General features: G+C 42.3%; 1 protein-coding gene across 4 annotated transcripts in view; it reads left to right on the forward strand.

Annotated features, from left to right (window-relative positions):
* The window catches only part of LOC133883747 (elongation factor G, mitochondrial), a 34,232-nt gene extending 9,444 nt beyond the window's left edge, over positions 1-24,788 (forward strand). For 2 of the 4 annotated variants that reach the window (XM_062323167.1, XM_062323170.1), the window contains exons 5-20: positions 11,248-11,319; positions 12,589-12,684; positions 12,958-13,046; positions 13,179-13,245; positions 18,033-18,071; positions 18,198-18,258; positions 18,336-18,445; positions 18,534-18,608; positions 18,682-18,750; positions 19,862-19,983; positions 21,177-21,302; positions 21,385-21,505; positions 21,614-21,714; positions 22,038-22,114; positions 22,810-22,863; positions 24,437-24,788. In XM_062323167.1, coding sequence (XP_062179151.1) covers positions 11,248-11,319; positions 12,589-12,684; positions 12,958-13,046; positions 13,179-13,245; positions 18,033-18,071; positions 18,198-18,258; positions 18,336-18,445; positions 18,534-18,608; positions 18,682-18,750; positions 19,862-19,983; positions 21,177-21,302; positions 21,385-21,505; positions 21,614-21,714; positions 22,038-22,114; positions 22,810-22,863; positions 24,437-24,735 — 1,578 coding nt within the window. In that variant the 3' untranslated portion in view covers positions 24,736-24,788. The remainder of the gene's footprint in view (positions 1-11,247; positions 11,320-12,588; positions 12,685-12,957; positions 13,047-13,178; positions 13,246-18,032; positions 18,072-18,197; positions 18,259-18,335; positions 18,446-18,533; positions 18,609-18,681; positions 18,751-19,861; positions 19,984-21,176; positions 21,303-21,384; positions 21,506-21,613; positions 21,715-22,037; positions 22,115-22,809; positions 22,864-24,436) is intronic. The other 2 variants (XM_062323169.1, XM_062323168.1) reach the window with 2 other exon arrangements.
* Positions 24,789-25,213: the final 425 nt, after the last annotated feature.

Below are 25,213 nucleotides of genomic sequence, written 5' to 3' on the forward strand. Positions count from 1 at the left end.
CTGCCCGTGACGACTCATGGCTCAAGGGAGAAGCTCCCTCCGAGCAGTCACCATGAAGCCTCGTCGGCTCGACCGCCACCGAGCCTTGGTAACGACGTGTTCAATACTTCGGATGCTAACATACGAGGAGTGCATCTGATCCTTAGATCCCTTCTAGAGTTGGATCCGGCGAATCCACTAACTTCTATGGTCAATCAAGTCAAGTCTTTACTCGATGCAGCTTAGATTCAAGTTGCTCGAGCAAATAATCCCAGCAATTCTAGGCCCCCCCAGTCGGTACGGTCCTGGCTCGAGGAGCTACGGGCGGGAATGCTCTCGAGTAAGGGAATCTCAGACGGGAAGCTCTAGGCCGCCCAATGCTGGGCAAGTTCATGGCGGTAGTTCACTATGCTACCAAATGCTCAAGATCCCATGTCCTAAGGGGGTCATTATAGTTAAAGGGGATTAGCGCGTAGCAGTCAAATGCGATAAGCAAAGCTTGAATATGGTCGAACACTTCGGTCGAGTGGCTATCATCCCTAAGGATGCAAATTCTAAGCGTCAAAGGTACTAAGATGTCGTCGAGGCCAAAAACTTCAGGCTCGTAAGTCTTGCTAGCACCTCTGAGTCCGACGACGCTAAAGGAAAAATCAAGATGGCGTCAACGATAAGAAGACCGGTGGTTGTGTCAAGGCAGTGCCCCTCGACCCGTCTGAACCATCTAAGACGGTTAAGATCGGAGCCAATCTTGATCCCAAATAGGAACTCGAGCTCGTCACCTTTCTCCAGGCAAACCAAGACGTGTTCGCATGGCAACCGTCCGATATGCCTGGGGTCCCCAGAGAGGTGGTCGAGTATCGACTAGCTGTTAAACCCGGCGTCAAACCCGTGGTGTAGAAGCAGCGAAGATTTGCGAAAGATAGGAAACAGGCCATCCAGGAGGTCAATAAACTCCTAGAGGTGAACTTCATTCGAGAAGTGCGTTATCCTACGTGGCTCGCGAATCTCGTCATCGCCAAGAAGGCCAATGGCAGATGGAGAATGTACGTCGACTTCACTGACCTTAACAAAGTTTGCCCCAAGGATCCTTTTCCCCTCCCGCGCATCGACCAGATCGTCGACTCTATGGCAGGCTGCGAATTGCTATATTTTCTAGGTGCCTATTCAGCGTATCACCAAATTAGCATGGGATTAGAGGATGAGGAAAAAACAACTTACTACTCCCTTCGGTGTATTTTGTTATGTAAAGATGCCTTTCGGTTTAAAAAACGCTGGTGTTACATATCAAAGGTGTATCTAAAACTGTCTACTACCCAAATCGGGCACAATATAGAAGCATATGTCGATGATGTTCTAGTCAAGTCGGAAACCAGAAACGCATTGGTTGACGATCTCTCGGAAACATTCGACAACCTCAGGAAGTATCGCATGATGCTTAACCCCAAAAAGTGCATGTTCGGTGTGTTGTCTGGTAAACTTCTCGGCTTCCTAGTGTCAAGTCGAGGCATTGAGGCCAACCCGCGCAAAATTAAGGCTCTCGACCAGATGCGGCCACCTCGAATACCGAAGGAGGTTCAGAAACTGATAGGTTGCATCGCTGCTTTTAGTCGATTCATTTCAAGGATGGGCGAGCGAGGAATGCCTTTCTTCAGGTTGTTGAAGAAACAAGACCGATTCGAGTGGACAGAGGAAATGGAACGCGTCTTCCAGGACTTAAAAATATACTTATCTTCTCCATTGATTCTTACACCGCCTAACGAGAAAGAGGAACTCTTTTTGTATATTATAGCTACCCTACAAGTCGTAAGCACGGTACTGGCGGTCGAACGGGAATGCCTCGAGAAAAAGGCCAAGGTCCAAAAACCTGTTTATTACGTGATCGAGGTTCTACACGATTCTAAGCTACGATACCCTCAAGTACAAAAGCTGATATATGCAGTCTTGATGTCTTCTCGAAAATTACGGCGCTACTTTCAAGCGCACGGTCATAACGATGTATCCGCTGAAGGATGTAATACACAATCGGGAAGCTACTGGACGAATTGCGAAATGGGTGGTAGAACTAAATAAGTTCGATGTAAGCTACGCACCACGCACAAGCGTGAAATCCGGAGTGTTAGCAGATTTCATCGCCGAATGGACAAGCGTTGAGGAAAAAAGGCTAAACATGGTCGAAAATCACTGGACGCTCTTTTTCGATGGATCACTCACGCTCCAGGGCTCGGGGTCTGGTATTGTGCTCAAATCTCTAACGGGCGACGAACTCGGGTACGTTGTTCAGTTAGACTTTAAAGCCTCTAATAATGTTGCAGAATATGAAGGACTGGTAAACACGCTCCGCATAGATGCATCGCTTGGGATTAAATGACTTCTTGTGAATGAGGACTCACAGCTAGTCGTAAACCAAGTTCAAAAGAAGTACCAGTACTTGGACGACAACATGGCGGCTTACTTACTTGAGGTACGAAAGCTCGAGCAAAAGTTCGAAGGGCTAGAAGTGACACATATCAGAAGGAGTGATAACTCTGGTGCGGATGAACTTGTTAGACTCGCTTGTTCTCGAGCACCGGTACCCATATGGGTCTGTTTGAGAAACTTGTTAAACCATCTGTCCCGACAGTTCGATGAATGGATGCTGCCCAACCCGACCAGCAGTCTGGTCAGGTCAGCGAGGTAGAACCCGCAGACACGGATGCTGCACTACTCGAACGTAACCCGACTTGGATGACTCTGTACCAAATCTATCTCGAGGGTCGAGACATTCCTGACGATGATACGCCTGTAGAGAAAATTGCTCGTAAATCCAAGTTCTACGTTTTGGTAGACGGCAAGCTCTATCGAAGGGGGAGTAACGGAATCTTGACGAAGTGCATCACTCAGGAAGAGGGCAATAAAATATTGCTCGATATCCATGGAGGCATATGTGGAATCATGCGTCTTCTCGCACCTTGGTCGGAAAATTTTTTCGCCAGGGATTCTATTGGTCGACTGTCCTCCAGGATGCTTTCGAGCTGGTCAAAAAGTGTGAAAGCTGCTAATTTTTTGGAAGACAGACCACTCGATCAGCCCATGCTCTACAAACACTCCCTCTTTATTGGCCTTTCTCCGTCTGGGCTTGATATCTTGGGACTGTTTCTAAGGGTCCAAGGTAGTTACAAGTTTCTATTCGTGGCTATCGACACGTTCACCAAGTGGATAGAGGTCGCCGTAGGAAAAATAACAGCATAAGCAGCCAAGAGGTTCATGAGGAGCATAATTACTCGATTCGACATTCCGCATCGGATAATCACGGATAACGGTAGCCAGTTCAGAAGCGGAACCTTTATTGTGTTCTGCGAAGAATTCAGCATTATGACTTGTTTCGCCTCAGTGGCTCACTCGCAGGGTAATGGTCAAGTTGAGCATGCTAATGGTATAGTCTTGCAGGGTATCAAAACTCGGGTCTTCGACAAGCTAAAACCCTATTCGAAACGTTGGGTAAAAGAGATTCCCTCGGTATTATGGGCCGTTCGTACGTCGAGTAATAGGGTCACCGACTGAGTTGCAGTTTGGATCACCTCGAGTGGAAAGTTACTCTGAAGAAGGGCAGGAGCACTAATGAGCGGATGACATAAATTTACTCGAGGAGTACCGAGATCTAGCGTTTATTCGAGCGGCTAAGTATCAGCAGACGTTGCGTAGATATCAAAACCAAAAAATTCAACCCAGGCAACTCGCTGGGGATCTCGTCCCACGAAAGGTGCAGAAACAGGCCCAACGTCACAAGTTATCGCCTAAGTGGGAAGTACTTTACGTAGCAGTCGAGGTCACTCGACCTGGGTCGATACGGCTATCTACTCCAAACAGTGAGATACTCGAGCACTCGTGGAACATCGATCACCTCCGAAAGTTTTATTCATAGAAAAGTAGGTTACAGAAAGAATCAGCTTAGATCTTTAAAAAAAACTTTATTCGCCCTTGAACGAGTCGAGGAACCATTTATACTCCTCCCTCAGGCGGCAGTTGATCATTCTAGGGACCGGCCGCCGACTAGCATAAGGACCAGGGAATGTGGCTGAGGTGAAGACCCTGCTAAAGTTGCTGGCCGACGCCGGTGATGCCGAGTGGTCTTCTGCGTGGTGCAAGGGCGATCTGGCGGTTGTCGACGGAGAAGAAGACCGCGCCTCCCTAGCCGATGATCACCTGAAGGCTCCACCGCCGAAGACCTCGATGGTGGCTTGGTCGATGATCCGGTCGAGATCACCACCATCCTCAACCCTCCCCTGTGCAGAGTGTTGCGCCGTCTGGCTTGAAGCATAGGTCTTGATGTAATGGCGAACATGCTGAATGAGGGGATGGCAATTATCTGCAGTGGACACTTCTTTCTTCTCTGTCTTAGGCCTACCACTCGAGTCCTTATCGTCGGAGGAAACGATGATGATTTCAGAAGGGACCATAGCGAGAGGCTTAGGGGAAAGGACTTCTGGGATTAGTTCACGAGGTGGAGATGGAGTGGAGGCTATGGCTTTAAATCTCTACAAATCCTAGAAGGCAATGGGTAAAGGAAATAAAGGCTTCGAGTCCCCTCTATCTATAGCTGGGGGAATGGGTCTTACTGTATAAACGTAGTCGTCAGGATCCGAAACGATAGCGTCGTCTTGTGCGCGTAGCGCGTTCGGCGAAGTCGAGACGTCATGATGGTATTATGGCTTGTCTCATCTCTGCAAAGAGGGATGGACGGTCATTATGACGCGTCAAATTAAGATTGCAGTGAAAACGACCATAAATGGGAGTGGGTTTTTAATGCCCACCTACCCAGCGGTTCGAGCTCACTCGATATTCACATCGCAGTTAAAACAATAATGCTCGGGGGTTTGCACTCTCGAGTATTCAGTCGAGGATGGTGTGTTGATGCATATGCTCTGCTCTCTGTCTTGATTGCCACATCAAACAGAGTCGGGGTTACATCACATACCTTCGATGCTGGAACTTTACTTTTTGTTTGACTACATTATCGACCAACGGTACATGTATGTGTTTTTTTACTCTCCGATCGAGTAATTTCTTCCTCGACCATAGAGTTGGGGGCTACATTATAATACCATATTTTTTGCAAAATTTTATCTGCCTCTGCGTCGATCACATTGAATATAACCAACGAAGACATGTGTTAGGTCGATGACGGATGATCATACCTCAGGAGGCATAACGGCACAGAGATTGCCAGACATCTCACACCTAACAGCCAAAAGGGTTCTGAAGTCCTAGTCTGCCTCGCGTGTGCTCTCTATCGAGTTTATGTTTATGTGTTGATTGAATGCGCAAGTTGATAAAAGTTCACAGAAAATCTGATATGCTCTAAGCTCTGTATTAGTCTTTTTCCTTACTATTATGGTCTTCTAAAGTGCTCAAGGGCAGCGCATCTAATAGCTTATCTAGTTAAAATTTTAGGTTGACAGATGCATAATTGTATGGTCTTGAGAACGATGATAACATGTATCTATCAGTTTTTGCATCTACTTATGCTAATCCTATTTCATCAACAAAGAAATAGCAGACGAAAGCATAATAGACTGAGAAAGTATAGCATTATTGCGGGCATTCTCAGATCATAAAATATATCTTACAAGTGCCATAACAGGCTGGACCATCAGTTTGAGGGACTCTCCACTATCATCATTAGGCAAACTAAGCCTCAAAGATTCGACAAATGCTGGAACTACCGGCTGAACGCTTTCGACCGGTTTTGTGGCTTCCTCGCTAGTACAATTGAACCCGATTGTCACCAATGAGGTATCGAGCGTGGAGTTATAGCTCTTGAAAATACCCTGTAATGTGGCAGCACTTGCAGAGGCTGCTTGTGACATAAGGTCGAGGGGTTAGCTCTTTCAGCTCTTGAAGGGCCAGAACAACAGCATCCTTTTCAGCCATCATCGCCTTCTTTTCAGCTCGAGCAAAGTTCGCTAGATTCTTGAGTCTCTCCCGAAACTTGACATCGTCGTTAACCTCCTTCATTGCGTCAGCAAGAAACTTTTCCTTGCTGTTGCAGGAGGACTCAAGGCCTTAAAAAGGTAAATCGAACAATAATTCTTTGCTAGTCTAATCGAATCACGCACTTGTGATCAAGAACAGACTTACGTTCAATTTTCTCCCTCTTGGCTTTGAGCTTTTTGTGGTGGTTGGCCTCTGCGGCAGCTACTTGAGCGCTTGTAGCCTGGAGAAGAGCATTTATCGCTGCCCACGGATCATCAGTCGGAATTGGTATTGAAGTTTCACTTCCCTTGAGTTGCGGGTCTTCTTCGGGCGCGCTCGAGGCAGGATCTCTGATTGGAGCCGAGGCCAAGTCAGCTGGAGAAGTTAGCCCTAGATGACTGGTCGAGGCGCTGGCAGCCTTGGTCTGCGCCTCAGTCGATAGTCTGCAATCAACAGAATAAAAGAAAAGGAAAAGAAAGGATTGCTAATTGATCAGTCGAGATTAGAATCCAAGACAAACCTCTTTGAAATCGGAAAATGTGAAATGATGCTTGGCTTTTGCCTTTTTGTGGTCACCTTCTTTGTTGTTGGTCTAGTAGGCGGAGCCGGTGGAGTTACATATGGATCAGGCAAAGTCTAGTCATCAGTAACCTGCAAAGAACCAAATAATAAGAATGCATTATTAAGTGAAAGTATGACTAATTAAAGAGCGATAATTCAACTGAAATTACCTCTTTAATCGAGTCATCAGGCATGACGGTCCCTCGAGTTGGCGATTGCGAGGACGCACCAGACGTCCCTAAAAAAGAGAGCCATCCATGCAACTCGTCATCAACAGAATGACCGAAAGGAAATCGATGACTCGATAAGAGTTACCTTTTCAACCAAATCATCGAGAGCGACGGTTGCTCGAGGAGGTGATTGAGCTGGTACACTCGTCGTTCCCTAACAAGAGGCCACTCATCCAAACCGAATGCATTCAGGTATATATTTAATAATTTGAAAGGAAATAAGGAGATAATAAGAACTTCAATCAGTATACCCGAGGACTCCTTCGCTTGCGCTTGAGAGGGCTCGGATCAGGCAGCAGTTGAGAAGATGAGGATAATCTATTCGATCGAAGAGACCCCTCGATCTCCTCATTGGCTGATCCCTTTCCCTTGTCGATAGCATCAACAGAAGAGGTGCCGTCAAGATTAAAGATCTCACTCAAAAGGATGTGTTCTTGGCGGAAGACTGGAGCCTACGGTCATACAAACAAGTCAGATTAAATGGACGATAACTGGTCCTACTTTTCAACTACTACCCTTACATCTGGTCGAGGATTCTCAAGGGAGTAAGGCAGAATATCACACTGGTGCGTCGGAATAAAAAAGCTTGTTCAATTGGGCAGTGATATGCTGAGGAGGCATAGCTGAAAAAGAGAAGAAAAGCTTACTCGATAAAACTCTAAATTCATAGCGAAACGAAAAGGGCAAAATGTCAATTAAGCATTACATCTGGCTGCACCCTGGAAGCATCCTCATTCCCACTATATTCCCAAGCCAGGTGTGTTCGCGTCTTCAAGGGACTTAATCTCTTACAAATGAAGTCTCTAGCCACATGCTACCCGGTTAGGCCAAATTGCCTCAACATGCCAATCCTGTTGGCGAAATAGGTTGTGTGGTCGGATTCTAGGTGATCTTATGTCCAAGAAGGATTTTGGACGGGAAAAAGACCTCTATACATTAATGGAAAGCCAATCGGGTCATGATTGGAGACGTAAAATCAAAGTGTTTTCCAATCTTACGACCAAAAAGAAGTTAGGAGAACCAAGATATAGGAATTGTTCATATTGAATACATATAAGAGGTTAATTCATTTGAAAAATGAGTCCACCTTATTGGTACATATTCTGAAGCTGGTCTAGCTATCTAGCTGCTAAGCAACTTGAACTAGCCATGTTAAAAGCATTGTGGTGGTTAGATAGTGGTTATGTTTTCTAATTGGTTAATAGAGCCTGTAACGAGTGATAAGTATGTATGGAAGACAATTCTTTAAATGTTTCCACTAATCATGAGCATGACGTAGCCTAACTGGTTTTGAACATTGTTCAAAAAATCGGTGATTAGTAGTTGGTCGGCTGGCTAGGGAGTAGGGTTTAATCGGTTAATCAGAGATTAATTGAATTAATTGGTCGATCATTAATCGATTGGTGTAAAGTACTTATGTAAGAAGTAGCAAGGAGAGGAGAAAGGAGAGGAGGGAAAAAAAAAGAAAAAAGAAAAGAGAAGGAAGAAATGAAAAAGGAGAAGGGATTAGACTGGCCAGCCCACCTACCCCTTACCTTATCTACTCCAGGCCCACTAGCCCACTCCACCTACCCTAGAATGGTACCCTCATCCTCTCCACGAGCAGCAAAGGCACTTCCACCAGTCGCCTCTTTTCTCTCTCTCTCTCTCCACAAGCAGCAAGCAACAAGGCACCTCCACCAGCCGTCTCTCTTCTTCCTCCCTCCTCACTACAGCAGTAGAGCATCCCCCATGGCCCAACTCTACGGATCCTCAGCAGCATCTTCTTTTCCTCCCCCTCGCTCACATAGTTGATCGGCGAGCGGTGGTGATGAACAGCGGCAGTGGTTATCTCGTGCTTCGTCCTCCCGCTCTTCCTCTCTTCTCCCTTCTCTCCCTCAGCGGCGTGAGGGGTGGGTGCTCGAGCGGCCGGCTACTTGGGCTTCAGGAGGGGTGATGGAGCGAGGAGCGGGCGCAAGGGGCGGCGGCGCGAGACGCTGGCGCTACTGAGGCTGTGATGAGTCGTTTTGAGGGAGGAGATTAATCGGTGGTCAAGGTATTAATTGGTCTGACATCCCGATTATTCGGCAAGCCGATTTTTGAGCCGATTCCACCCTAATCTACTCGCTGCCTTGCCGATCAGTGATTACTCGGCCGATTAATCGGTTGATTGGCTGATTTTTTCAACACTGGTTTTGAACATTATCACAAGACCTGTAATTTGTGACACAATATTCTATTTCAAATTTATTGACATATAAGTTTATGATCAAACTCTGCCTGTGATTGTACCTTTATCAAAACCCAATGGGAAATGATTATACTAATGTTTACACTGATCGTGCTAAAATATGCATAAATTGTATTTTCGAACAGCCTTGAACCACTCGGTCATCTCTCCTACATAATCTTCTTATTGACCTGAAATTGAGTGAATAGCGAGTTTTCATGTTCCTGCAAGTACAATGGTTATTGAATGGATGTGATGTCCGTAGTCCTTGTTATTGGGAATATAAATCCATGCATTTTGAAGTCTTTGATCATGTGCTATGGCAAATAGTTTTACACATTTGCATATGCTGAAGGAAAAATAGGCCTCGTTCATGTGTGGTACTGTAGCACAAGATTAGATTGGTTAGTGATAGGGTTAGTTAGATTGGTTTGTTAGTTTAAATCAGATTGTTAGAGATAAGATTAGAGATTTGTTAGTTTAAATCAGATAAGAGTTAGAGATAAGTTAGAGTTGGATTTAAATTAGGACTCTGTAGGCCAGCTAGCTGGCTATATATACACGACGCCAGTTGTGATTAAGGAATCAGGCAAGAGAAATCAATCTAGTTCCTAATCCTCTTCTCCTATATCTGCCCTAATGTTCTAAGTCTCCTTAGTCTATAGTCCAATCCCTCCCCTAACAGCTGACGTCACCCGGCTATCCTCCCGGCAGGTGTTTACCCTAACATTTGGTACTAGAGATGTCAGGTTCCGAATCTGGTGTTTTTCGCATAACGATGAGCTACTTTCTATACCCAGTGATCGAGGAGATGCTTCACCAAGTCTTCAATTCATATGGCGCTAAGTAGGTGCAGTTGTTCGTGGTGGCAACATATGTGGAGGCACTTGTCGGTTCCAATTAGCACATGACGCAGGTCAAGCTCATGGCGCACTCCATGGTCATTGCATCTACGACGGTGGTTACCGGTTGGACATCCAACACATGCAACCAACACCAGCACCTTCACCGACAACAACCTTGCATGGTTCCAATTCCGGTGAGCTCTCACCATCGAACTTTTAACCAAGCTGGTGGCCAACATGCATAAGCAACTCGGTGAATTAGCACAACAGGTGGCTACCATCAACAAGCGTTCGCTAGATACTGCGAGTCAGCTGGCCACGTTGCAAATCAACATATCATCCAGTGTAGCGGCTCCTTCACCGGCGGAGACCTCGGCATCCATGGAGGCCTTGGCGACACGACAACTGCACTGCGGACGTACTCCACCATCACCACCGCGAGCGACACCACCGCGAGCGATGCCACTGATGTGGCTGCGTCGAGAGTGGACACCATCGTTGACACCGAGCCACCTGCCATGTGTTCGACATTGTGCCCGAGTGGCGGCAACAACGCCTCCAGTGCTGCAACCATGTAGCCACCGGTGATCATCATCGACGTCTACCACAGCGTGGTTGCTGCTGCTCCAAACAAGGGAACTTGGTGCTCTCACGTGAAGTGATGTCGACGCTACAACCATTCATCAACATCAGGATTTTAGGGGCTACAACCATGGGCCGCCACCACAGCTCGAGGATGAGCTGTCTTGCAAGGAATTGTTTGGTGCTGGAATTACTGTAGCACGAGATTAGATTGGTTAGCGATAGGGTTAGTTAGTAATCTGTTAGTTTAAATCAAATTAGTAGAGATAAGATTAGAGGTATGTTAGATTAAATTAGATAAGAGTTAGAGATAAGTTAGAGTTGGACTTGAATTAGGACTCTGCTGGCCAGCTGGCCGGCTATATATATATATATACATGGCGCCTGTTGTGATTAAGGAATTAGGCAAGAGACCGTCCCTTTCTCCTATGTCTCCTCCAATGCTTTAAGTGTCCCCAATCTATAGTCCAATCCCTCCCTTAGAAGCTGACGTCGTCCAGCTATCCTTTCGGCGGGTGTTTACCCTAATAATATGAATATACATTTTGAAGTCTTAGATCATATTCTACGGCATATTTTTTACATTTGTATGAGCTGAAAGAAAAAAGTGCTGCAAGTGACTCAATTAGAAATTCGTTATAGGATCTGCATGTTCAAACTAGGTAGACGATGCTTTTCTTATCGGTATTTGAATCTTATAACAGGAAATCTTGTATATTTATTGACATATAACTTTATAGTCACATTATACATTCGATTGCATCTTTCCTCTATTAGATTTCAGGTAATGCACGATATTGTGCACGATATTGATAAATTGATGACCTGTTTGTTGTTAGTCACTCCTAAATGATTTTCATGCCACGTGATGCCATATATTCTTGACCAGGCAGCTATTCGAAGAGCAACAGTGGCACAGAAGTTTATACCAGTATACATGGGAAGTGCATTCAAAAATAAGGTTCATGGCTGCAATTTTCTGTCCATTCCTGCATTTTTCTGTTAATTTTTAATCCTTTTGCCAGTGTTTCTGAAAGATCCATACTACCTTTGATTATGGCAAAAAGGCTTTAAACATAATAGTCATGCTTTAGAATTTAACATTACTAAGCGCTCAGTGGATAGCTGAAATGTGAGTTCTAAAACTAACAGCAGTGATTGAGACGTACCGTACTGCTTTTCTGTCAAATAGATATTGGCTTATTTGTTTGGTTTAAAGCAAATCGATTTGAAGATTTTGTTGTGTGGAAATTCATGTAGCCCATCTTCACCTTCAAATTGCATACTACGATATTTGTGTTTCATTCTGACAATTTTTTAACCCACTAATGTAGGTGAACAGTATGTTAAGGCTTACTAGATTAGTTATCAAACACAAAATTGAGGGTATGCTAACCTACCTAGTTAAGGTCAGTTTATTCAAACCCCAAATGGAACACAGCCTAAATTTAAACATATATACCTATTTTGCTAATGCTGCAAATACAGGTAGACAATCCGCTCTAATATTTTGAGAATGCATGCCTGTAATTTCTCTCTTAGTGTTAGTAGAAGATACATACATTGTCCTAAACAACCATATGCAAGCAATCCTGTTATTCTAACTTCCAAGTGTTGCACTACTGTAAATTTGTTTGTGCCAATTCATTTCTTGTGTCATCTGCCATCTTGGGACCATGTTTAGCCCCTCAATCAAGCACGACACTACAATTATACAAATGACGAACATGAAAGGAGACTGATATTTAGGAGCTAAGACATTTGAATAGTCCATTGTGCAATTTTGGTGCAGATTTTTGTTACAAGTCCATATTTGTATGCTGGAGTTCTATAGTTTTAGCATCGCTATTGTACAAGCAATTCATCGTGGTTATTCAAGAATGACTCAAAACAAGTGGACAAGAAGAGTAGATATAGTAATAGTATTGGATTGAACATTTGCTTTGCACTTTTTTGCTGCTTTCAGCACCAACGTTGTAGGGTATAGTCAATTTGCCTACAGACATTGATGCATTTGGACTGTTTAATTCAAGAATGATCACCTCTAAAAGTGGGTATTGGCTGATTGTCCAACTTTGCGGTTCTTGTGACTGCTCTTGGATGAGAACTTCTGTACAAGCAGCTTAAATATGGCAGCTATACTGTTAATGCTAACAGTGAAATGTTTCATAAGATGATTGCTGGATGTTTTAGAGCTTACACTCTTTGACCCTTTCAATTGGTTTTATAGGGTGTTCAACTGCTTCTTGATGGTGTGCTTGACTATCTACCATGCCCAATGGAAGTTGAAAACTATGCCCTTGATCAAAACAAATCGGAAGTGAAGGTACCAGATCTCAACAATACATTTAATATTATAACTGTTGTTCAAACCTTTTATTTGCACTTTACAACACTTCCCATCTTGTACCACACATCCTGTAAGTGGTAGTGAGTTGAGATGGTAAAGTATGTAAAGTGGAGATTGGAGAAAGGTTGAAAAGTTTTTATTTCAGTGTCGAGCATTTTCACCATAGCCCTCCCTTACATTTAGTAACAAACTTTGTTAGATTTATGGTTACTATTATTGTTTGAGCTACTCTTTTTGGCTTGATGTTAGGTGTTATTGGCTGGAACTCCAGCTGAGCCACTTGTGGCATTAGCGTTTAAGCTTGAGGAAGGTCGTTTTGGTCAGCTGACGTATCTAAGGTGATTCTTGCTCTTCCACTTACTGATCTGTTGCATTGTCTTGCTGATTTATCACTCTGTAGTGGAATACAGCTGTACTATGATATTTTATTCGAACTAATCACTTCTTCCTCTTATTGTTTCTCTTTCTAGAATCTATGATGGTGTGATACGGAAGGGTGACTTCATACACAATGTTAATACAGGGAAGAAAATCAAAGTGAGAATTAATTCCAACTTCTAAGTCCCAGCAAGGCAGTTGAGCCATTGCTGCTGATTGTTCTTTGAACAGAGATATTTAACAGTAGAAGATAACATTTTTTTTTTTAAATTTTGAGGGACCATAAAAGATTAATGGTTGAATATGCTCTAAGGAAAATGGAAGGGCTTACTGTATAGAAAATTAGAAAGAAGTCAGTATTTCAAATTGTGGACTGTGAAGCCTTCGAGATCTTACAGCATAGACAAATAGATGCTACAGGAATGACCGCTATAGGATAGTGGAAATGGCAGCCATTTTACGACTTTTTTTTTTGAATTTTTAGTAACAATTTAATGTATTGCTAGTATGTTTCTTGTTAGGGAACCAAAATAGGTTACTTTTATACAATTGCAGAATGGTTCTTCACTTGTCATTTTCAATTTGAATTTGATTAGGAAACCATTTGTTGCAGCCTATGTTTTCAATTGGGACATTATAAAAGTAGTTAGTTAGAGCATTTAGAACTGAAACGTAGAGTACCATCTAAATGTTAGTTTGTAAATTTGAAGATTACGTATCTGCTTAGTTTATTATTATTTTTTACTTTATGTGACATTTGAAGTTTGGGTTTGTTTATCTTTAATTTTTCATTTGTTATTATTTAAACTTGGCAGTTAAATATTCTCGATAAATATTACGCTCATTTCACCATTTTTTAATTTAAAAATTCTGTACCGATGTATGGAACCTATTTTTAAAAGAGTTCCGTGTTAGGAATAACAATTTTTATTCAATTACCTTTGGGGGTAATATATAAAGAGTACATGAGGGAGTACAAGATAAGGAATCTAGTAACTTATATGTAAGGGATAAGGACTATATTTCTAACACCTCCTCAAATGCAAGGCGTATGCAATAGTGTTGCATTTGAAAGAGATGACACTAAGTAACAAACTTAGATTAATACATCAAAAAATTGTCTCTTCAAAGCCGTCGTAGAGTGAAGTCTTGTAATCCTGTCGAATCAAGTCGAAGAAGTGCATAGCGGAGCACAATAGTAGATTCGTGATGATGACAATAAAGAGTGCCCTCGATCAAGTATCACAACAAAGTAACAATGAGTAGTAAGACAACAGATGTAAATTGTCACTAAAGCTACGGAAATACCAAGACGACAAAAGAATGCCCTAGACGAAAAGTAGCAATACGACAAATGAAGTTGCCTCAAAAGCTACAAAAAGACCTAGATGGCATGGTTGCATCAAGAGGGAAGTATTAGCCAAACAAAGATGGGGAAGGATTAACCAAACAAAGACGTATATTTGGCTAAACACAAAAGAAAAACGACTAATGAACGAAGGAATATGAGGACTCGCACGACATAGATGAACTTAAAAAGATACTAAGACTTGGATATGGATGCAGTGGAATTGCAAAGACTAATACAAGACTAAGACACTAGCACAAGCAATAGTAGGATACTAGCAACGAAGGTGGAAGCAACAAGGGTAATACCTAAACAACAATCACTAGCAAATGGCACAACCAATACGAGACTAAGAAGGTTGCAGCCAATAAGCAACAACACAAGAGAGACCCCAAACATCATCAAGAATTAGCCGAACCACCTCAGTAGTAGCCCAACACCATAAGCCTATGATAAACATGGCCCAACACAGTAGCCCACGTAGCCCCAAGTAGTAGCAGTGGTGCAGGCCTGTAACATCAAAGCACAAGCCTAGCAGATTCTTGAGCAGCACAATCGACCCATGAGAGGTAGCGGTAGCGGCGGAGTCAAGCCGACGGCGTTGAGGAAGAGCCGCGCAACCCGGCGGGCAGGGTAGGGCTGTCAGACTGTGAGGCGCCGGATTGGGGGCGGGGTTGCCGACCTGGGAGGCACCGAAGAAGCAAAGCCGACGACGGATTGTCTCCTAGTGGCCCATCGCCGACATGTTCCCCGTGGACCGTCGCGAGGTGAAGAACTAGCCATCCTGAGCACCCGAACATAAGGGTCAGCGACTGGTTCTGAGCACCTGAGCAGAGGGCTCAACGGAGTGGGGGGAGGGCTCGGCCGGTCCAGAGCAGAAGCGCTCGGGGACAAAGCTCGTCGGGCTGGGCGGACCAGAGATGCGCCGGATCTGAGATCAGGTAAGGGGTGGGTGGATGCTGTCAGCTCGAAGGAGCCGTTGGCGTGGAGGAAGCTGTCGACTCAAAGGAGACCACCGGCGTGGAGGAAGTCGTTGGCTCGAAGGAGGCTGCCAACCTGCTGAGGCGGGTAGGACAGGGCGCGACATGGGAGGCTGGGCGGAACAGAACGCGTGCGGGAGGCTGGGCGGAACAAAGCGCGTGCGGGGGCGGGCGCCCAAGCGATGCAAGCGATTGAGCGAGGGGGGCGTCGAGCGTGGGCATCATGGTTGTTACAGTGGCGTGGCGAGTCGCGGCCTTCACAACTTTACATCACCATGGCGCGTGACATGTTGGCGCCATACACGTGGCGAGTACACATTATTGTCTAGATATTGGCAAATGGATGCAACAAGGTATGCCACAATGCTTAACAACATGCTAGAGGTATAAGACATTCGAATCAATGCAATACTAAATGATCTAAACAAAATCTGAAAAATAACAGCCATCCGGAGTATCTGGGTTAGTTCGGAGTATCCGGGTCCGAACCCTCCAGGTAAACCTTCGGAAGAGGCGTTTGGTTACTGCCTTTTTGCTTGTCTGACCCGGAGTATCCGGGTGAATCCGGAATATCCGGGTTTCGGAGCCTTCGGGTCATTCTCCGGTGAAGGTGCTCGGTTAGCCACTATTCTAACTTAACCCGGAACCTCCGGGCTGGTCTGGACTATCCGGGTTGTGCCAAACACTCCGAGTGAGGCTCTGGGAGAGGCTCTCGATTAATCGTAAACGCAATTACCCCGAGTCTCCGGGTTTACCCGGATTATCCGGGTGAGGCAGACTTATGTTCTTCCACAACTTTTCCCTTGGTCGATTCGACTCACTTTACAAATCTATGCTACACAACCGCGTATATGCCCTATTCAAAGGAATCTAAACCCATCTTGCATCCTAAACCCTAACAAATTTCTAACATAATTCGACGGACGATTTTTGCTGAACCCGGAGTATCCGGGTGAGTCCGGAGTATCCGGGTTAGCCCAGAAAAGCTGCTCTCGAGTGAATTTTTGGTCGATTCGAGTTGCGATCTTCTCCAAGTCTAAAGGGAACATGTTAGGGATAGTCCAAGGGTACTAGCACTCACTTATCAACTAGCAACACGACTCTATAGCTCAACTTTGTCCAAAACTCTATTTTTTACTCCATAAAGCTCAATTACTTCAAGAACTTTAAGAACTATTCGATTCTCCTACGAAAACAAAAATGAATTGGATAGGTAAGCAGCTCATGAGCTAGAGAAGGCAATGTTACCACATGCATATCTTGACCTTGCTCCTAGAGAGAGAAATCCAAGGGAGAGAGAGAGCTTGAGAGGGGAGTGTGAGGGGGCTGTTGCAGCTGCTATGCTGCTGAGTGGGAGGCGTGGGGAGAGGGAGGAGAGAGAGAGGGTAGGTGAGGTTGCCCACTTGAGTGGTTGGGATGGTGGGGCCACTTGTGGGCCCACATGTTAGAGAAAGGAGGTATTTTTAATGTGATTTCTATTCTTTTCTCTCTCAATTTTCTTTCTCTTATCCAAATGATTTTAAACGAATTGCTTAATGGTTACAAAGCAAAATCACGCAGAACTAAACATAATGCTTCAGAATCATATTTATGCTTGATTACGCAATTACGGATTTTAGGATGCGATACTCATCCCCTCGACTTAACCAGTATGGTGTTAGCCATACGGAAAAGGACGACAAAAGACACCTTATTGGCGCCACGGAGACGCCATACACGCCATACGGAAAAGGGCCACAACACCGGAGTGTATGGCGTCTCCGTGGCGAGGAGCAAATCACAGCCACGCCACCATATCGTCATTGTGGCGCTGACATACGTCGCCATGATAACTATGGCGGACATCCAGCCGCGCGAGTGGGAAAGCAGCGGCGGATTGGGGGGACCGATACCACCACGGCCTAGACAACATGGAATCGAGGGATGATGAAGAGCTGGTAGGGAGGGAAGAGAAGCCGACAGGTAGAATAGATCTAGATCAAATGAGTTGTTGTGTCTCTGAAAAACCTAGCTCTGATACCATATTAGGAATAGGACCTTGTATTCAATAGTAGTCTTTGGGGGCAATGTATAAAGAGTGCATAAGGGAGTACATGATAAGGACTCTAGTAATCTATACGTAAGGGATAAGGATTCTATATTCCTAACATTCCGTATTGAATTCAAATTTGAATGTTTCAACTTATTTTTAATATGTAGTAAGTTTTTAATATGTAGTAAGTAAACATTCATATATCTAAAATTTCAATATAATTTGTCCGTTTGTATTTTGCAATTTAGATAAAAATACAGCAATTTGCATTTTTATCTTGGAGAATGCCAAACTTTTGGTAGTGTGTTCTTTTGGTGCTTCCTCTGTTTTGTATAACTCTAAAAAATCCGCAGGACATCGTTAAAAATGCGCGTCATTACTGTGTGACAGCACTGATTGTGATAAATAGCATTTGTTAAAAGTAGCAGTGATATCAGAAGACAGTGAATGCCTGAATTCTGGATCAGTACAAGTATCTTTTGTTTTTCCATAACTTTTAGTTGGTGCATGGGGCACTACTATTAAATACTCATAACATGGTTGCCTTATCTGAATCTCTGTTGTAATTGTTGTTACATGTTTCTAGGTTCCTCGCTTGGTAAGGATGCACTCCAATGAGATGGAAGTAAGTTGTACCAGATTTTTTTAAGTTAGCTCTTCAATAGCCTTGATTTCAATCAGAAGATCAATGATTTTCTTTTCTTCGCATATCAATTTAGGGATTTGTATGTATTGATTTTGTTCAATTTAGGATATTCAAGAAGCACATGCTGGCCAAATTGTTGCTGTCTTTGGTGTTGATTGTGCATCAGGTAAATTGATGAACAATGTATAGGATAATACTTTTCCTTGGCCTGTTCAGCATTTGACTTTTTATTTTTATCAATAGGCGATACATTTACAGATGGGACAGTGAAATATACTATGACTTCAATGAATGTCCCTGAACCTGTGATGTCCTTGGCTGTTTCCCCTATATCTAAAGATTCCGGAGGACAAGTACATTGTCACATCTAAATAGTCCAGTTGTTGTATATAATTTTGATATCTTAGATGTCCTTAACAATTGTTTATGTTTGCTTTTCAGTTTTCGAAAGCACTGAACCGATTCCAAAAGGAGGATCCTACTTTCCGTGTGGGTTTGGATCCAGAGAGTGGTCAGGTTTGTCATATGATCCAGGTCATTCTCTATTTGTATTTTTGTGAAGTTCTTAAAACATGATATTTGCTTGTAGACAATTATTTCAGGGATGGGTGAGCTGCATTTGGATATATATGTTGAACGTATCAGGAGAGAGTACAAGGTATGGAAACATTTAGTTCAAGGGCATACTTTGGTCCCTTGATTATTTTGGTGAAAAAAGCTTCATATAGATGGGGGTTTGCTAACTTTGTCCGAAACTTGCTATCCGAAGCTAGAGTACTAGAATGGTTGAGGATATCCTTTTTCTTGACAGACAGTCAAACCTATCTATTCTTTGCCACATAAGCTATTTTGTGATTGTCCATCACATGCCTATTTTACCCTTGCTTTTCCCATTAAAGAGGAAGCTAACCCTGATTTCACTAAACCTGAGGATGTACACATATCAAACAGAGTAAAACAACACATCTGTTTTACTGCTGGCAATCATGAAAGATCATTTATACCCAATTAAGCATGGGAGTCAAACAGCTACCTTGCATGCTTCAAGAAGTAACAAGATAAACTAGAACGCTGGGCTTTCCTACATAGTTTGCTTACATTGCCAAGGATGTTATTGTATTAGTATAAGTTCAAGTCTATAAAAATGAGGAATTAGGCTATCCTCTTCAAGCCATAGGATTTTTGAAAATTTGCTCTAAATGGGATGAGTTGGTGACGTTTGAGATCATCAAGCCATCCTCATGACTACAAGTTTATGACATTGAGGAATTAGGTTATCCAACAAAACCATAGGACGATCATATGATGAACTAACCCACCTTAGGATGGGTTGATTACTGAAACCAAACAGCCTTCATGCTCAGATATCTTTTATTTTTAGGAGAGTGCAGCTGGCTGTAAGGTGACCTTTAAGGCTCGGAAGCTGAGAGAAAACATGATCAAATCCTAGAAACTTCACAACAAACCCACCTAATAGCTATTGGGATCCGAACTGTAGCTGTTTGCCACAAATAGGAGTGTCATATTGTTCGTCTAGTTACCTTTTTCAACTTGACATATGTTGATCTTGTGCTACTGAAAACTGTATGTTAAGAATTCTTACCAACTCCTGGCCTGATTGAGCTTCAGTTGTTATACTTGTATGTCAAGAATTCATACATATTCCTGCAAGCCTGATTGAGCTTCTGTCGTTATACTTGCATGTCTACAACTTTGTCCAAGTGCTTCTCATTCCTATAATGAATGCTGGAATTTTGAAAATTTTGCAGGTGGATGCAAAGGTTGGGAAACCTCGTGTGAACTTCAGGGAAACTATCACCCAGCGTGCTGAATTTGATTACTTGCACAAAAAGCAATCTGGTGGTCAAGGTCAATATGGACGAGTTTGTGGGTGAGTTCAGATTACTGTCTGCTTTTGTCACTTGCTTCTGTCTTCAGTTTGTTTGCTTCAAAATAGTAACATTTTCTGATTAACATATATGGTGGTAGCTGTGATAGAACACTTTCAATCTTCAAAACTGTAATGCTTTCTGACAAAAACCCTAATCCTCTTCATGCCTTACCCTCTGAGGCTTTGGCATGCCTCTATGCAGTAGTTATCTTGTTAGGTGCATCCACAACATCCGATTATTCTCCTTTCTTCATTTTCTTCCCATCAGCCTCATTTTTCTGGGGAAAGAGCAGAGAATAGGGAAGAGAGGAGACAAGGATGAAACCAACAAGAGACAGGGCTGAAGAGAGAAGAAAGAAGAGATGAAAGAGACGTGGGAGCTGTGATCCTGGGGGAGTACAAAGAGATGGTGCGTGGCGGAATGCCGGTCTGTCTAGGTTTTTGCATACACTTAATCCGTCTTGATCTCCCTAAGCTCTTCACCCTTTTTCTTCTGCTGACAGCTCTTTCTGTTTCCCTCAACCTGTTATTTTGAAAGTCACCCTAGATGTTCTTCGTTTGTTCCATTTGGCCACCAAGCATCATCATAGTGAGACTTGGGTTCTCAACCGGCCAACTAATGCACCTGGCAGAGCCCTGGACCCTTAAGACACCTTGAAAAAACTGAAGTACACAAAATACGCCACTTGTGTTCTACTCCCTCCATTCACGAAAACATGATGTTTTGAACATGCTTCCGGTCAAGCTGTTGGAATTTGACTATCAATATTTTTCAAAATATACATATTTGAAACATGAAAAATCATGTGTAGATTTGTCTTAAAATGCACGATATTATAAATATGTTCCAATAGAAAATAGTAGTCAAAGCTAAGTTTTGAAGACCGAGTCATTATTATTTGTGACTGGAGTGAGTAGTCACTAAGTAAACTTAGTAATAATAACATCTTTCTTTCCCTATTTAGTTTACTTTGTATGAATGGTATTGTCAGAGTATTGGAGAATTGCTCCTTTCTTGTAGAGGTTATGATGTTAATATGTAGTACATCTTGCAAAATTTATATGCTCAGAGCGCAAGCGGGTACCTGTTTCTGTATCATGTCTTCCTGAGATTTTTTTGTCCAAATAAATTCATAGCATATTTTGTTGACACTTAGAATTGTAATGACAAATTGACAAGCAACAATATGCAGGTACATTGAGCCTCTTCCACCAGGTTCCGATGGTAAATTCGAGTTTGACAACATGATTATTGGACAAGCAATTCCTTCAAATTTTATACCAGCGATAGAGAAGGGTTTTAAGGAAGCTTGCAATTCGTGAGACCCTGTCTTACTTTTTAATCTATTTTCTATTTTATTAGCAGAGTGATAATTTTTTTTTCCATGCTACTTACTGTAGGGGTTCATTGATAGGGCATCCTGTTGAAAATATTAGAATTGTACTGACTGATGGGGCCTCACATCAAGTGGATTCCAGTGAACTTGCTTTTAAGCTAGCTGCTATCTATGCTTTTAGACAGGTGAGCCAAGTCACTTATTTTGGATATGAATTATGCTGTGTCTAGTGAACTCTGACGTTAGTGTGACATGAATGTTAAGTGTCTACAATATCTGTTTTCCTTTTTCAGTGTTACACTGCTGCTAAACCTGTAATATTAGAACCAGTGATGAAGGTGGAACTGAAATTTCCAACAGAGTTCCAGGGCACAGTAACCGGTGACATGAACAAGTGAGTGTTTGATCCCAACAAACTATGCTTCTACTGTAAATTATGGTTAGCACATGAGTAGTTGATTTCATGCTTAGTGTTCCTTTCTTTCAAGAAATGCAGATATTTCTGTGCAGTTTACTTAGGGGTAATTGCTTCCTTACCACTAAACAAATCATACTTTGCTAGAATGCCATTGGCAGTGATGATGACAAGTTAGGGCTTGTACCCACTTGTCAGTGACATCCTTAGTGGTATTTTGGCAAAGTACTCAGATTGAGTTTTGTAGGGTCATCCTTCAATTTATGCTATATCAATTCTCATTTTATTCATGTGAAAAACAGGAGAAAAGGGATCATTGTTGGAAATGAGACAGAAGGTGACGACACGGTTGTAATTTGTCATGTATGTAAAATGCCTGGTACCTTCCTGATTTCTGGTTTCATATGTTTTTCTTTTCACATATTAGTGCTTTTTACTTCCTTTTATGTTCTTCCGGTTTTCTTGCAAATATCTATGGTTAATTTCATCTTAGCAAATTTGTATCCTTGGTCTGTTTATATGAAGAGATTTCCTGTCCACAGATGGAGCTTAAGCTTTTTAATAATGAAGCCTTGATTTATTTATTTTGTGTCAAACTTCCTGTCACAACATTCTAATTGTTTACACTTTACAGAGTAACGTGAAAAAGTTGTTATGCTTGTAAAATTCCAGTGGTAGCCGGTGGTCAACAATAGTAATCTAGGAGCTGACTTCGGCTCTATACAGTCTGTACAGTTGAGTGTCTGGGATAACAACTGAGAAAATAGGAAGCAACAATGCAGTACCAACCACTTAACACAATGGTATAGAGGTTTGTAATTGGTCCAAGATCTAGAGGTGGTTACCATGGGGGTTGTATTAATATACGCTGACATCTTTGGCTACATTTGCACCATAAGCTTAACGTTGGAACTTGTATCACTTTGATCTTTGTCAATGCTACAGTATGTGCAAGGTGGGTTGACTAGAGACAGGGAACATATCTTTTGTAATTCATAATGTTGGGACAAGTACTATGTAGACTGCTTCTGCAATTTATTAGTACACTTATCATCTTGTCCTGCTCTCTTTCAGGTTCCACTAAACCATATGTTTGGATATGCAACAGCGATTCGGTCAGTGACACAGGTATTAATTTTTTTGTTCATAATCTACGATGTTTGTCTCCTTAAAATATGATGATAAAGTAATTTTGATATTGTTATTCAGTTGTACTTTGTCTACCGCTCACTCAGACACACTGTCTAAAGTACTTAGTAGAAGCAACGTGTAATCAGCTGTCAAGTATATTATGATTCACAAGATTTGCTACTTGCATGGGTAGATACCTACCTGCTTTTGAGAACATGCATAATGCTCTACTCCAAAAATTGTGAAAAAGAATAAGAGATTATTACATGTGATTTAGCATACATGTTCAAATTTGCATTAAATTCCTCCTTGTTCAGTCCGTTGCAAGAACTATAAAAGATGGTCGGTGCATATGCATCATGTAGTACATTCATCCTTCTTTTTTCTTTTGGCTGAGAAAATATTAGTATTTTCTGTTCGCTTAACTATTATCAGTGGCGGATGCTGGACAAAAAACAAGCCTGGGTTAAGTCAGAGGGATCTCTAAGTCAGATATGCATCTGTAAAATTGTCAATTGCACTAAAACAATGCAGAAAGGAACTAATAAATCCACAATTTATTGTTCCACATTTTCTTTTTAGGTGCCTAGATGATGAAGCATGACTAAAATGTGCTCCCACACATTCTTATACACAGTAGTAATTTCTTTTGGTCGATGTGGATGTCTTATTACATCTTCAATCCCTTCGAGCACTCCCACACAATCTAATTTTATGGAGAAGCTGACTCTAGGGAGAAACTGCCAAACTGGAGCCCAGAAGATGGGTGGGTAGTCTTGGCCTAAATTCTGGTTTATCCACCATGCCTCCACTCTGAAATCTTGTTTTGTTAACCCCTGCTCCCAACATTCCACAAAACGTATAGCACAAAAAAACTGAAAGAAAACATGCGTCTCCAGAAGTAACACATCACTATTCATGCATGATACATTAACCATGATAATATTAGTACTTTTCTGATTTTATTCAATAGAAGAGAAATGATTAATGGCAGTAGAATTCTAGTACTTGTTGACATGGGTACTTCGTCAGTTTCCACTTGTTCAGCAAAGAGTTTGGACATAATATTAGTATGTTCATCATTCCACCCGACATCTAATTCCAGAAGCATATAGTAAGCATTCCATTTGACAAATAGAGACCATATCTTATGAAAAATGTCGGAGCACCCAACTAACGAGGGCCACAACACTTTGTTGTTTCCTTATGCTATTAACTATTTTGGTATTGAGTAAATATTTTGGCCTGTGTGAGCTTTGCTTCCAGGATCACGTTGAGGGCTTGTTTGGAATCCAAACTTTGGATGGGTGGGGATTTGTTCCAATCCCTTAGGAAACTGAACTGATTTCCTTTTCATAGCGCTTTGCAATGTATTTCCTATCCAGATAGGCTCTTAGGTGTTGAACAGTCCGACAGCTTGTGGGCTTGAGTTTCTGCCGTTCCCATCCGTTTTCTAACAGATGCCACTACTATATCCTTCAGTTCAACTTTCTAACTCCTACATACGAGTACTGTCTGTGAATACTGGAGAAAAATGTGTTTTTTATTTGTTTTCTTGCATATCCTGCAGGGGAAAGGCGAATTTACAATGGAGTATCTGGAGCACAATATTATCTCGCAGGATGTACAGATGCAATTAGTGAATGCATACAAGGCCACCAAGAGCACAGAGTGATTCTCTTGGATTACAGAGGAACAAATTTTGATTACAGTTTATACGTTAACTTTGTATTCCTTAGTCCTCTAGACATCACTAATAGACAATGCTTGAAGAACTACATGGGTCTCTCAGCACAACAATCTAAGTGTGCTGCAATAATCTGTAATCCCGCGGGACAATTGTACAAACATTTATATTGCAACTCATGATTCAAAGTTAATTAGTGGATATACTCCGTTAGCAAATATGATTCTTTTGTGAAGGCTATGGTGTCGGAATTTGCTCATGTTTCCTTTGTAATATTTACTATGTAGTGTTTATCTTGGTATGAGAAGTTGAGAACGGATCTAGTGCTACAACCGCTTAGTTACCATGCTACCATTATTTTCCACAATTGGTCAAGCAAAGTCTTTTTTGTTATATAGCAGTGATGTAATTGAGGCAATTTAGCTAATAATTTCTCCTTTTTTCCTTCACCTTTTTGGGTTTCCTTTTCAAGGAATTCGGTTTTTATGTTTCTTGACTTGGAGATCGAGTTAAAGTTAAAAGTTTGTGTCAGCTTTATTTATTTAGTTATCTATGTTGTCCAATTGGGAATAGTTGCCATGAGCAGGTAGAGGTGGCTGGCGAAGTCATTTTAATAAGAGTGAATTGTGTAAAACTATATATATTATGTTATTTGTAATA

This window comes from Phragmites australis, chromosome 10 (genome assembly GCF_958298935.1).
Source record: "Phragmites australis chromosome 10, lpPhrAust1.1, whole genome shotgun sequence".
NCBI lineage: Eukaryota > Viridiplantae > Streptophyta > Magnoliopsida > Poales > Poaceae > Phragmites > Phragmites australis.